We start from the raw sequence: 15,212 nt of genomic DNA, 5'->3' as shown, positions 1-15,212 counted from the left end.
TGCCATTCTCACTGGTGTGAGATGGTATCTCATGAGTCTACCTTTCTTTTTAAACTGATTTTTTTCATTAATCAACAGATTTAGAAGTACGTCATTATTCACTACCTGTCATCTATATAAAAGGGTAATTTAGTTTAATAAATAATATCCTCAGTAAAGTCTTATACAGCTTAAACTGTGTATATTTCACAGTTGCCAAGTCCAGCTTGCCTGCCTATTTTTTAGTTTTACTGGACCACAACCACACACATTCACTTATGTATTAACTATGGCTGCTTTCACATTACAAAGGCAGCAGCATGGATAGATGGACAGTTGTGATAAAAACTATATGAAAGCCTAAAATATCATTTGCCCTTTACAGAAAAAGTTTTTCAATTCCATGCATATATCAATAATTTATCTACCAACCTAACCCAAGTTCATTCTAATCACCCAACTTCTATTAGGTGACACCAAAAATTCATAGTCTTTTACATGACTAAATATGGTTGGAATAAGCTTCTACAGAACCTGAATGTGTCTTGCCTTTTTGTTCCCACAAGCGCTACTCCAAACCTTTAACACTCTACTCAGTTACCCTTTCTATACCTACCACTCCCTACTCTCTCTCATCAGATGACTTTGCCTTCCATTTCAGGCCCCCAAAAAGCCAGCATACATTTCCTTTCCCTTAATAGTTTAATATCCCTCAGTTTCTTCCACATCCTCCAATTCTGCCATCTATTCAGAGGCTGTCAATTCCAAACCCTGTCCGTGCTGAAATGTCTGCATCTCAAAAATATTAACCTCTACTTACTCTTTAGCTAAATAAAATCTTGGATTTTTTCATCACTTCTCAAGTCCTCAGCCCCATTAATCCTATTCATCTTTTCACCTGAGACCTATCCAATCTAATTCATCTGGTTGCTAAAGCTATGAATGGGGAAAAAATCATTACCTAAATGATACTTGCTTCCAAAATTAGGCTCTAATATAAATTAACCCTAAAGTCCTATATATTTTCCAAAACAGAAAATCTCCCAAGACTAGGCTAATCACTAGGCCAACACTCTAAGAAAAATTAAACTAAAATTAAAACTATTATTAAATGCAGTCTATTACTCTTTAAATAGTTGAAGTTCACTATTATGATAAATATTCATGAGCTGATATTTTTGCAAGGAAGTTACCATCCCCATCTCGCCAATATAAAACTAGTCATTTGACAGTTTCTTTTATAAAGTTTTTCTAAGAAAGAATAGTTGCCAATGTTATATTTTATACCTTTGATATCATTACCTATGATCCTACAAAAGAAAGCTGATAACAAAGGAATAACACAAAACTTAATAATCCCCTTTAATAGGATTCTAGCAATATAGAAATATTTATTTAAAGCTCTTACCTGGAGACTGGGATGACAGCCAAAGTCCAATAAAGTCTTCACAACTTGAAGATGACCTTTATTGACAGCAATATGAAGGGGTGTCTGTCTGCGCTTGTTGCGAGCATTCAAATCAGCACTCCCTCGATGCAGCACTTCTATAACAGCACCTTCATCTCCAAAAGCTGCATGGTGAACAGCTCTATCTCCGTCTTTATCCTAAACGTAAGTATTTGAATTTGAATTAGTATTTTAGAAAGAAAAAATAAAACTTGAAGCTATAGTAATTCATCAAGAACAAGATTAATGTCAGAAGAGGAAACAGAATGGAGCCAACAAAATAACTAGAAAATCACAGATAAATGCTTACCTGTCACACATATACTGGACCAGTAATCATAAGTATCAGAAATAGTTTGATCATTCTTAACTTCTAATAATCAGACATGATGGTAAACCAACATTAGGAAAATATTAAATTATGATAAAATTATACAAATCTTTTTTCCATTTAAAAAATCTTACAAAGATTTTTAAATGACATCAAAATTATATTAACATTTAGTGATTTAAAAAAGAAAAAGAAGGATGCCAAACATTAAGATCTCAGTTAAGGGAGAGAAATATATCAATATGTTAACACTGGTTATCTCTGGAAGTAGGCAAATACTTTTTGGCATATGAAAGAACAGAATAAAAAACTATGAAGCACCACTTTAAAAGATAAACATGAGGGGCCTCCCTGGTGGTGCAAGGGGTTAAGATAACAGCACTATGAAGCTATCTGCAGCCACTGCAGCATGAGTTCAATCCCCGGCCAGAGAGGTGACCTCTCCTGACTTGCTGGCTGCTCCCCTCAGCAGTGTATTTCAGTCAATCCGCCTGTTCTTTTCCCTACTTGTCTCTAGTGAATACTCTTATGTCCCACACCTCTGGGCTGTACCCCAGTTCTTGTATGTATAAATAAATCTTAAAAAAAAAAAAAATCAAACAAAACCCAGCATAATTCCACACACTTGAAACCTAAAATTACTTCAAAGGAGTCCAATAGATTATGCCTCACCTTCTGTACCAGGGATATTTCTGAAGAGATGAGATTGTTTTAAATTTTTTTCAAATGTAAGAAACAACCTTTTTATTTTATTTTATTTTTTTAGATTTATTTTATTTTATTTATTTATACAAGCACTGGATACAGTCAGAAGCGCGGGAGGGTGAGAGAATTCACCAGAGCCAGAGCGGGGAGCAGAGCAGGCAGAAGGACTGAAGTACACTGCTGAGGGGAGAGGCGGGCAGCAGGAGAGGTCTGCGCGCCATGTGGGACCCTCCTCCAGTGGCTGGGGAGCAGCCGGGGATCGAACCAGCGCTTCAGAGGCTGCAGGCAGCTTCACAACCCAGTGCTCAACCGCTGCACCACCGGGGAGGCCCCAAGAAACAACCTTTTAAAGGAAAACAAATGCCTGTACTATACCATGAAGATAACATACATAGTTCATTCCAAAATGAAGTTCATTACCTTATTAGCTACAGATGGAAAAAGGTATAATGTCTTTATTCCATAATGCATCTCAAATTCTAACAGCATGCTCCTAGACTTTCTCCATAGCAGTGATTCAAGCACATGACCCTAGCCCCTGGTGAAATCCACATTTTTCAAGTGTTTTAAAAATTCATATGGTACTCAGAATTATTTGACCTACTTTTCAAAGGTAACACAGATAAATACTGTTATGATAAAAGACATAAAACAAATGAACAATTCATTCAAAACAACTGCTAAATTCATAACAATTCTGTCTTTGCATATTTTCTCAAATAAATTAAAGTAAAACCTCTCATGTAGAGTCCATACTAACTGGACAACCATTCTTGAAAAGGTAGGAAAACACAACTCAGGAGTACTTTACCTTTCTAATATTCCCGCTAAACCAGGTTAGAAATTTTTGTTGCCTGTCAACCTTGAGTATAAAGGAACTGGAGAAACTAACACATGAAAGATTCAAGATTGAACTCTTGTGCCTCTGAGCAACAATAAATTTAAACATCCCAGAAAAACAAGTTTTTCCTTTTTAATGAGTATGTATAAACTTATATTTGTATGTACATACAAATGGTATCATCATCCTCTCTAGTAATACATTTCAATATTTGGAATCTTAGAGTTAAGAAATCTTCCTAACCTTTAACTAGATTTATTTTGTTATAATTTTTAAGCCTATTGAGAGGTTCATCCACATTGTAGCGTGAATCAGAATTTCCTTCCTTTTTAAGGCTATTTTCTATTGTATGTATATATCACATTATACTTAACCATTCATATACTAATGGACAAATAGGTTATTTCTATGTTTTAGTTATTATAAAGCTGCTGTAAATATGGGTGTGGAAATATCTCTTCAAGACTGCTCTTTCAATTTTTTTTTTTTAAGATTTATTTATTTATGCATACAAGAGCTGGGGTACAGGCCAGAGGCACAGGGGGTGGGGGGACAGTGAGAGGATTCACTGGAGACAGAGTGGGGAACAGAACAAGCAGATTGACCAAAGCACACTGCTGAGGGGAGCAGTGAGCAAGTCAGGAGAGGTCTGCTGCGCCATGTGGGTTGCTCCCTGGCTGGCCGGGAATCGAACTTGTGCTGCAGTGGCTGAGGATAGCTTCATAGGTTGAGCCACCAGAGAAGCCCTCAATTCCTTTAGCTATATAACCAGAAATGGAATTGGTAGAACATACAGTAATTCCATTTTTAACTTTCTGACAAACTACCATATGTCTACCATAGTGGCTATACCACTACCAGCAGTGTTTACAAGGTTTCTATTTTCTTGATATCTTTGTCAACATTCATTGTTTTCAGAAGCCTTTTGATAGTAGTCATCCTAATGAGTGAAAGGCAATATCTTATTGTGGTTTTAATTTGCATTTCCTAATAATTTGTGATGGTAGCCATCTTTTCATGTGTTTGTTGGTCACCTTCTTTGGAAATTATTTTTAATAGGGTTGTCTGGTTTTTGTTGTAGAGTTTTAAGAGTTCACTACACAGTGTCTACACAGTCAACAATCCACTTTCAGATATGATTTGAAATTATTGCCCCCATCCTGTTGGTTATCTCTTCACTGCTGATACACAGTACAACAATACTGTATTCCCTACTTTACTTTACTGGAGCTTTTATATTTCATGAAGTCCAATATGTCTATTCCTTCTTTTGCTGCCTGTGCCTTCAGTGTTACACCAACAAATCACTGTCAAATCCAATGCCATATACTTTAGACCTATGTTTTCCTTTTAACAGTCTGTTTTTAGCTCTTACATTTAGGATTTTTATCTATTTTAAGACAATTTTTACATACAGTGTCAGATATTTTGTATATCTTCCAATTTTCCCAGCAGCCTCTGTTGAAAAGAGTGACCTTTCCCCCACTGAATTATCTTGGCACTCTTTTTTTTTTTTTTTTTTGCATAGAATAACTGGGGTGTAGGCCAGAATTGCAGGGGGAGAGAGGATTCACCAGAGAGAGTGGAGAGAAGAACAGGCAGATCTATTGAAATACACTGCTGAGGGGAGCAGCAGGCGAGACAGGAGAGGTCTGCTGTGCAACATGTGGGTTAGCTCCCTGGCCGGCAATCAAACTCAGGCCACAATAGTGATAGTGCTGAGACCTAATCCCTACACCACCAGGGAGGCCCTACCTTGCATATTAGCCTCTTATTGGATATGAGATGTAGAAATCTCTTTTCCCATTCAGTAGGCTTTTGTTTTATTCTATGATACTTTCTTATGTTGTGAAGTTTTAAATTTGATGACTTCTACATTTTAAAATTTGAGGTTTCTGATTGGAGGGTATACTTTAGAGGGGATTTTCCAAGTGTGAAAATCTCCTGCTAGGTCAAGCCGGTGGGACTTTATCTGAATATATTAATGATTTGGGCACTCTTGTCTAAAATCATCTGACCATATATACAAGAGCTTGTTTCTGCACTTTCTAGTCCATCCCAGTGATCTATATATTCTGTCTTTGTGCCAGTATTACACTGTTTTCATTACTGATGCTTTGGAGTAAGTTTTGAAATCAAGAAGAATGAGTCTTCCAAACGTGTTCCTTCTCAAGATGGTTCTGGCTATTCAAAGTACCTTGAGATGACAAATTTAATTCAGGATGAATTTTGCCATTTCTGCAAATAAGATAGCTAGGATTTCAATAAGGATTACAGTAAATCATATTGGGTAGGACTGACATCTTAGACATATTAATTATTCCTACCTGTAAACATGGGATATGTTCACTTTTACTTATGTCTTATTCAATTTCTTTCAATGTCTTATAGATTTCATTGTCCAAGTCTTTCACCTCCCTGGATAAATTACTAAATATTTTATTCTTTTTACTAGTATTGTAAGTGGAAATGTTTTCTTTTATATTTATTTTTATTTTTTTATTTTTAAACAATATTTGCTTCCCCCCCCCCTCAGATTGAGTCCCCATAGAATTTTCTTCCCCAAGGCACCCGCGTACCATCACTACAGTCCCCCCTTTGCTCCTCCCTCCCTCCCTCTGATCCTTCTCCCTCCTCCTCCCCTAAAGTATGTCTCTGATTTATAATTGTTTTTGCTTTGTTGTGTTTTGTACTGTTATTTTTTTTTTTACACTGATGTCTTATTTGGTTCCCCTATACTCCTGTTATAAGTGAAACCATCTGGTATTTTTCTTTTTCCATTCCACTACTAGGGATCTACCCAAAGGACACAAAAACAGGGATTCAAAAGAACATCTGTACACCTAGGTTTATTGCAGCACTATTTACAATAGGTAAAACCTGGAGACAACACAAATGCCCAAAAATAGATGACTGGATCAAGAAAATGTGGTATATATACACAATGGAATATTATTCAGCAATCAAAAAAGATAAACCCATGTCATATGCAGCAACGTGGATGGAGCTAGAAGGAATTATGCTCAGTGAAATAAGCCAGATGGCAATGTTTTCTTAATATCTTCTACATGTTGTTCATTGTTAGTTTATCAAAATGTAATTTACTTTATATCCTGATAAGGTGATTAATTTCTTAATTAGTTCAAAAAGATTTTTTGTGGAATCTTTAGGTTTTTCTCATGTGTGTAATTTAAGGAAGGCTTTGTGCTTACAGCCTGAAGTATAAATTTAAGGTCTTCTCAGGTCTTTTGTGATCCTGCACCTTTCCTTGGGCATATGAAATGATTCTAGTTTCCCTCATACATGCAGTTGCTTTTGCATATCCTAATATTTAATGCCAGGTCACAAAAAAAGAAGAAAGAGAAAAAAATGTAGGGCACTGACTATTAAATCCTCCAGAAGTCATTTCAGCCAAGAGGAAAAAAACTTGCAACAATGGGAGGTGCAACAATGGCTGCCCACTTTGTGTCTACACCTCCATGATCAAAAGCAGCAATCAGCAATCACAACACAGATCTCAGTATTTGTAGATCAGGGTCTTTCCTGCCTACCCTGACTACTGGTAAGTTAATCTAGGAATACATACATGCTACCTGCCACCTGGCTGGAGGGTGAGGTATGGGTATCTCCTAGGAGCTAAAAGTTGAAATTAACCACTAAACCTTCAAATCTTTCCCCTAAAAGTAGCAAACCATCAACAAAACCCAGAGTTCATAAATAGTTATATTAGAAAGATTCTGCCAATGAAGTTATTATCTAGCTGGTGAGACAAATTCCTAGTATATCCAGCTTTACCTCTTTCAAATTTTCTCCCCAAATTTCATGACTTTTAACATCAATCTAACTAAACATTTCCTGAAACCACATGACATTCTTAGTAAATTAGCTCAAATATTTTATTATTCCCAACTATAATATAATAAGTAATGTTGTACTTCATCTTATTTTCTTTAAAACTTTTTCAATTAATCAAGATGCTGGTCTTCTGAGTATATTAAAATCTGAACAGGATCATTTGGGAATACTATATTCTGTTTCATTCATTCATTCATTCATTCATTCTTCAGTAAGTATTCACTGGGTGCCTACTATACTCAATACTGTTCTAGTTATTGGACAAAGCAAAGTTCCTGGCCTCACAGAGTTTATGTCATAGTGCAAGAGACAGAATAGTCTCAACAAAATAAATAAATAAAATGTAAATGTTAGGTAATAAGAAGTGCCACGAAGAAAATATAGCAGGAAGAAAATTATATAGCACGAGCCAAGGTATGTCCTCTAGAGAAGGAAATGAGAAAGAAAGCTATGAGGATACCTAAGGGAAGAAAAACAAGATTCAGGGTGATGGCAGCAGAAAGGTGAAAACTGTTTAAATTCTGGATCTATTTTAGAGAAGCAACAGAATTTAGTGATGGATCAGATGAGGAATGTGAAAAGAAAAGGAGGGGGAAAGGGCCTTGTGGTCTACAGTAAAGGACTATGAGTGCTTCGGTGGTGGGTGTATTTTCCATACATCTGAGGAAGTATGAACTTATTGCCCTAAATCATATACAGTGTTGTAAATCAATATTGACCCAATTAAAAAGAAAAGGAATTAATAATGATTCTTAATACCCAGCTTAAGCAACTGAAGAATTTACTAGTAAGAAAAACTAAAATACTACATCCCCTTTTAAAACTTGATCTTTTATTGTATGAGCCACCTCAGATTTTTAGACTGCATTCATATAAAAGGTATCTTTGAAATTGTTTTTTGTTCTTGTAAATCAAATCTTTCTTTTGCTCTTCATCTGTTTAATAGTGCTAGGTTTTTGGAGGGTATGTTGGGCTAGGGGATAGGGAAGCATCTAATTACAACATAAATTACCATGGATCTCCAGGAATTATGATATCTAGTCCTATAGTCATTTTGGAGGTTGTTATTCTGAGTCCTGACTTATTTTTATAAGAAAAAAATCTTAAACTGACCAGTTTTGTAGCCCACTTGCCCTTTCCTTCTCTATTTACAGTTAAATAAAATGTTTCCACACTTTTGTTTTCATTAACTAGATAAGCAGAACCAGTCAGAATTAGCATTTATTTCTTGAAAACTATACGATCTAGCTTGTATCAGCTGGGAAAAAAAATGCTTAATGAAAATAAACATAATAACAACAACCTCAAATTGCCATGGTGATGTATACTATATATGGTGTCTTAATTAGCTCCCTTATTCCACCTCCAAACCTTTAAGTTATAACATAGATGAGGAATCTGAAACAGTGATTAAACATATTTCCAGTATCATTTTAGACAGCAACAATACCATTACAACTTAGGTTTTATGAGAAAGTTTAGTATTACTCCCTACTATTAATCCTCTCCATTAAAACATTTTTCATTAACCTTAAAAGATAATACTATCCCATGTTCCCTTTTTAAAATTGGTCTCCCATTCAATTTCCTACACATTTACTACTATATTTCATCAAAGGAGAAAAAAAAATACCGAGTTTCTGGAGGGTTCAAAATTAGCTAAACTATATCAACATATATAAGATCTCATGGTCCTCAGTGCCTTTACCTACATATTAAGGAAGAAACAGAATGTAATCCTACTGTACTCAGTACATCATACAGAGACATACACAGTACATCATACACAATCAACTTTCCAAAGTAGCTCTCTGAGTTTTTCCTAAGAAGAAATAGGAAAAAAATGTAATCTTATCACATACTTGAAAAGCATATAGCAAATACTTGCTAGATGGGGAAGTATTTATTCACAGCTTAAATCAACTGAAAAAAAAAATCTGCAATAGTCATCTATACTAGAGACCAGAAAATTTTTATGTGAAGGGCCAGAAAGTAATTGTTTAAGTTTTGTAGGACATATGGTCTCTTGTCACAAGTTACACAATTACTCAAAACTCTGTATTTGTAGCACAAAAATGCCATACACGGTAAATAAATGAATAAGTGTACTGTGTTTCAATATTACTCTATAATACTTCATGATACAAAGAACTTGATTTGGTCTGCAGGTTATAGCTGCAACTCCAAGTATTGTGCAGGGTGTGGAGAGAAACCCTCACAATACTTTTGATGGGAATATAGACCTGCCTAGCCCCTATGAAAGAGTACGGAAGTTTCACAAAATACTAAAATAGGTCTACCACACAATCCAACAGTTCCACTCCAGGTATCTATTTGAAGGCGGCAAAAACACTAAATCAAAGGGCTACATGTTCATCCCAGCAGTATTTACAATAGCCAAGCTATGGAAACAAGCTAAATGCCCATTAACATGAAAGGGTTAAGATGAGGTATACAGATACAATGGAATACTATTCGGCCAAAAAAAATTAATAAAATCTTGTCATTTGCAGCAACATAAATAAAACTGGAAATTATGCTAATGATATACTAAGAAAAGTCAGAAGCAGAAAGACAAATAATGGGTGATTTCATTTGTATGCAAAATATAAAGAAACAAACAAAAAGAACAGAAGCACTAAACCAGAGCAAACCCTAGAAACCTGACGATAGAGCTAAGGCCACCATAAAGGTGGGAGGAGAGTGGAGAGCAAAGCTGGAAGGGAACCCAGTGAGCCCTGGCGGACAATACTGATGTTTGGGTGGCGGGCGGTGTGGTAATGTACTCTGCAGAAACGTGAACCCTTGCTCCCACATAATATAATGTTGTCAGCCAATATTGTCAATAAAAGATACAAAAAGAAAGTATGTGTCTTTAAAATTTCTAATTAGTAAAAATAGGCTAATTCACCAATTTAGCCCTGAGGAATTCAGCCTTAAATGGGAATGTCACACCTTCTGCTTTGTCTTAAAATTGAGTAGAATTTGACTTATTCCTACATAGTCTTGCTCTAGACTAAAGCACATGTGATTCTAATATATTTTTTAAGTAATAAGTTTACAGCTACAACAAAGGAGGCCACTCTTCAGACCACACATATATTTCTCTAATGAAATTCATTAACATTAAGAAATATTTATTTTCCTTTTACAAGAATATACCCTAAACTAAACATGCTATATACACATGTAGTGATAAACATGCACTGTAAAATCTCAAAAGTCCACATTAAAGTGAAGAAACAATAAGACTAAACAAATTCTGGTTTACTGATTCCCTTATAAGGAAAAAAAAGAGTATCACAGACCAGGGAAAATCTTGAGTTACATGTCTTATATTTCCCTTCTCTCAACTTTCTTGGTAAGATTTATGGGTAAAGCCAACAGGGCTTCCCAGCAACTGTTTCGCACAATACAGTGAAACTTAACTCTTATCCTCACTTAAAATTATACCAAACTATGAGGGATCACAGAAAAATGAGAAATGCTTCAAGTTATCTTATCAAATTTTTAGTTTCAATTGAAGGAACCTTACGTGAGGATGAAATTTCAACAATAAAATCAACCTATCTCATGGCATAGAGCACCATTTCTAGAACACTAGTTTTTATTTTAAACATCTTTTAATGGGGTCTGTCTGGTGGCGGCCAGCACAGCATGAGTTCGAGCCCTGGCCAGGGAGCTAACCCACAAGGTGCAACAGACTTCTCCTGTCTCACCCGCTGCTCCCCTCAGCCATGTATTTGAGTAGATCCGCCTGTTCTGCTCCCCCACTTCTGTCTCTGGTGAATCCTCTCACTCCCTACACCTCTGGCCTACACCCCAGTTCTTGTACTCATAAATAAATAAATAAAACACTTTAAAAAAAACATTTTTCAAGCTTAGTTAAATTACCTCTGCTTCCACGTCAACATTTTGCTTCAAAAGTAACTTCAAAATGTCAACATGTCCATTCTGACTAGCAGCTTGCATAGCAGTGTGGCCAGCACATTGTCCATTTACCTAAACAAAAAAAGAACAGATGAAGTAATGTCACAAATTGGAGCTAATATGTAGTGTAGATTTAAATTTAGCACATTCTATGAATCTATGAAAATAAGTCAGGTTAGTGTTCCATCTAGCCTACTAGACCAGAAATTCTCTTTTATCTAATTTAGAAAAGGGAGGCAGGTATTTTTGTTCCACTGTTTAAAGGACTATGAAAGAAGTATTTAGTCAATTTGCAAAATTTAAAAAAAGGTGAATATAAGTGTGTGTCTCATCTGCAGAGCCAAAAAAAAAAAATTAAGGAAACAGGAAGGAAAGGTTGAATAAAGAAAAGCTAAATTAGTTTTGTATATTCTATTTGGATTATTAAATCCAATGCTTCAATGAAAAAAACAATGAGGTTGAATGAAAAATCTGTAAAAAAAAGATATTGTACACTACAGTATAAATAAATTCAATTTAACAAATATGCCAAATGCCAACTCTAAACAAACTATCATAAAGATAAATAAATAAGTTAGCAGGATAACTCTATATACAACTATTACTTTATAAAGCAATAATTTTTAACCTTTCTTACACTTCATATGTATATATGCATAACTTGCCCATGGACATATCCAGAGATAAGTGTAATTCCTTAATCCCAACATATTCATTCCCATCCATAAAACTTGCCATAAGAAAAGTTGTAAACCAATGTTGTTTCAATAAAATTTTTTTTAAAAAAGGAGCTGCTTCTTCTCAGAATTCTGAATGCAGGGAAAACAGAATTATTCTGAACGAAAATTATATCTAACCTAGAAATCTAAATCTAATCTAAAACTTCATTATAAGGTTTTTTAAAAAAAGACATTAAAGACCAATTTCCCATGTAGCCATTTTTAAGAAACTTTTAAAGACTGTACTACAACAAAGAGAATAAACGTAGGAACAGGAAGACAGAGAACATAAAAAACATGAAATCCAACAAAGAAGAGAAAAGAAGGGAATGATGAGTGAAGAGATATCCCCTAGTGCATATAGAGAAGAAAATTACCCACATATAACATGTCAGAAAACAATGAGGAAAATCTTCATCAGAAGATGAAATAGATACACAGTTGATATGTCTATCTTGTGAGAGAGAAAATTACAAGTTTGAAAAGGAATTAATCATAACAGTATAGATTACTAATATATTAAAAATAGTTTAATTTTGTCAGCAGTTAAAAAAGCTGACTAGAAAAGACTACAGGTGGGGCATCCCTGGTGGTGCAAGGAGTTAAGCACCGCACTATGAAGCAATCGACAGCCACTGCAGCACGAGTTTGATCCCCAGCTGGCCAGGGAGCTACCCACATGACGCAGCAGACCTCTCCTCACTCGCCCACTGCTCCCCTCAGCAGTGTATTTCAGTTGGTCTGCCTGTTCCATTCCCCACTCTGTCTCTGGTGAATAATCTCACCCACCCCTCCACCCCCCCCGCCCCCCGCCTCTCTGGCCTATACCCCAGCTCTTGTATGCATAAATAAATAAATCTTAAAAAAAAAAAAAAGACTACAGGTGAAATATTTTTGGAATAGAGTGAATACAGTAATCTTAATTAAAATGGGTGTGGATTATCTGGGTATATGCATTTGTCAGAACTGATTAATGTATTTCACCATCTGTAAATTACACTTCTTTTTTTTTTTTTTAAAAGAACAACTTAAAAGAAATAGAAGAAGACACAACGAAATGGAAAGACATTCCTTGCTCATGGATTGGAAGAATTAACATTATCAAAATGGCCATCCTACTGAAAGCAATATACAGATTCAATGCTATTCCAATAAAAATGTCAATAACATTCTTCAAAAAAATAGAACAAATATTGATGAAATTCATATGGAGCCACAAAAAAACCTCAAATAGCCACAGCTCTCCAGACTAAAAAGAAGGAAGTTGGAGGTATCACATGTCCTGATTTCAAACTATACTACAAAGCCATAATAATTAAAACAGTATGGTTCTGGAACAAATACATACAGATCAATGGCCTCAAACAGAAAACCCAGAATAAACCCACATATTTATGGACAACTAATCTTTGAAAAGGAGCAAAAAATACGCAGCAGAACAAGGACAGTTTGTTCAATAAATGGTGCTGGGAAACTGGACTGCTACTTGCAAAAGAATAAAGCTAGACTACTACTTTAAACCATGCACAAAAAACAACTCAAAAATGATAAAAGACCTGAATGTAAGACCTGAAACCATAAAATATATAGTAGAAAATATAGGGAAAACACTACATGACAAACATTTCAGTAACAACTTTAAAGACACATCCCCCAAAGCAAAGAAAGTGAAGGAAAAGATAAACAACTAGGATTACATCTAACTGAAAAGCTCTGTGCAGCAAAAGAGACACTAACCAAATCAAAGAGACATCCTACTGATTGGGAGAAAATTCTTGCATACAATACAACTGATAAGGGACTGATCACAAAAATCTACAAAGAGCTCACACGACTCAACAAAGTAAACAATCCAGTCAAAAAATGGGCAGAAGTGATAAAAAGACACTTCTCCAAAAAGGAAATGCAAATGGCCAACAAGTATATGAAAAAATGTTCAACATCCCCTATAATCAGGGAAATGCAAATCAAAACCACAATGAGATACCACATAATAAGTGAGAATGGCACACATTAAAAAAGGAGCCAATAACAAATGCTGGCAAAGATGTGGGGAAAAAGGAACTCTCCTATCCTGCTGGTAGGAATGCAAACTGGTGCCAGGATGGTAGAAATGACAAAGCCTTTGGATGACTAATCACCTACATAAAATATGGCCTATACAAATGGTACAATTACAACAAATCTTACAAAATACATGACCTCTAATTCATCTACATTATGAACTATGAAATAGTCAACCTTCATAGGAAGGGGAGGAAGGAAAGTTTAGATTAAATGTTTAGAAAGAGGGACAGAAAATTTACTGAATTAAATTTCGAAGACATGATAAATAGCATTTACATGAATAAGTTTCCAAAAGGATATTAAACCACTTAAAAACATAAGTGTAAATTCTGTCAATCATAAGATCACACTGCTGAAATAAGAAACTGTCATATCTTTCAAAATACTCACTGAAGAAAGATGTTTGATGTATTATTAAAATATCTCAGAAAAACAAGAAAGAAGGTATAAATGAAGTTCATGTGGTAAAATATTAGTAATTATTGAAGTAATGTGGCAAAATTTTAGTAGTAGGAGTATAAGGTTCATTATACTATTCTATTGTTGTGTATACTTCAAAATAATTTTTAAAATGCTTACATCCACATCTGGTCTTTTTAGTAAATCTTCCACTTTAGCAACATCTCCATTGGCAGCAGCCTTAACTAATTCTTCATTGAGGTCACCAGATTCTTGGGTTTCAAATAATTTCTTCAAGAGCTGGGAAAGTCTTTCTGTAAAGCATAAAGTTGAAAGTATAGGAAAATGTCAAACCTTAACTACTAACAGAAAAGTATTACCCATATTCCCATAACACACTTTTTTATTATTTCTATCATTAATGTTGCTTTTGTACTATGTTACCGATAACTGTCTGTGAAGTTAGAATTACTACCATGTAAAGTTGTATTAAATTTGAACTCATAAATATTCAAGTTTTCTTCAAATCATATACTTTAAGATTATATTTCAGGAAAAGCAAAGCTACATGCCAATAATTAAGATTTAGAAGTCACACCAAAGATACAGACACAAAACAATGAGAGTGTCAGAATGACACAAACTTGCATTACCAACTAACCTCACAATAAAAATAAAACAGCACCTGATTTAAACATTAACCATGCTAATAAATTACAACAGGAAAGATGAATCAGAGCAGAGGAAGTAGAAAGCAGCACAAAATAAAACTGGAGGTCACCCAATGTTTTCCTTTACAGGTAAAGCTGGTAGAGAAAGAGGAAACTTTGGGCTTGAGTCTACCCAAGCATCCAACATATTCAGATCTCACTGTGGTGTTCTACTCACTGTGGCATGTATAGTAGCTCTCATTAAATGGCAAAATAAAAATAAAGAAAA

The 15,212-nt window shown here is 35.0% G+C and overlaps 1 protein-coding gene across 1 annotated transcript in view; it reads right to left on the bottom strand.

The window, feature by feature from the left end:
- MIB1 (MIB E3 ubiquitin protein ligase 1) overlaps positions 1–15,212 on the bottom strand; it is a gene marked incomplete at its 3' end in the record, with an annotated part of 116,853 nt that overhangs the window by 47,368 nt on the left and 54,273 nt on the right. Inside the window, exons 9-11 of the mRNA XM_084252889.1 lie at positions 14,454–14,587; positions 11,053–11,160; positions 1,388–1,585 (exon numbers count right to left, since the gene is read on the bottom strand). Coding sequence (XP_084109015.1) covers positions 1,388–1,585; positions 11,053–11,160; positions 14,454–14,587 — 440 coding nt within the window. The remainder of the gene's footprint in view (positions 1–1,387; positions 1,586–11,052; positions 11,161–14,453; positions 14,588–15,212) is intronic.

This window comes from Talpa europaea (genome assembly GCF_964194135.1).
Source record: "Talpa europaea genome assembly, chromosome: 13".
Classification (NCBI taxonomy): Eukaryota; Metazoa; Chordata; class Mammalia; order Eulipotyphla; family Talpidae; genus Talpa; species Talpa europaea.
Note: the sequence above shows the minus strand (reverse complement) of the source record. Positions and strands in the feature narration are given on the sequence as shown.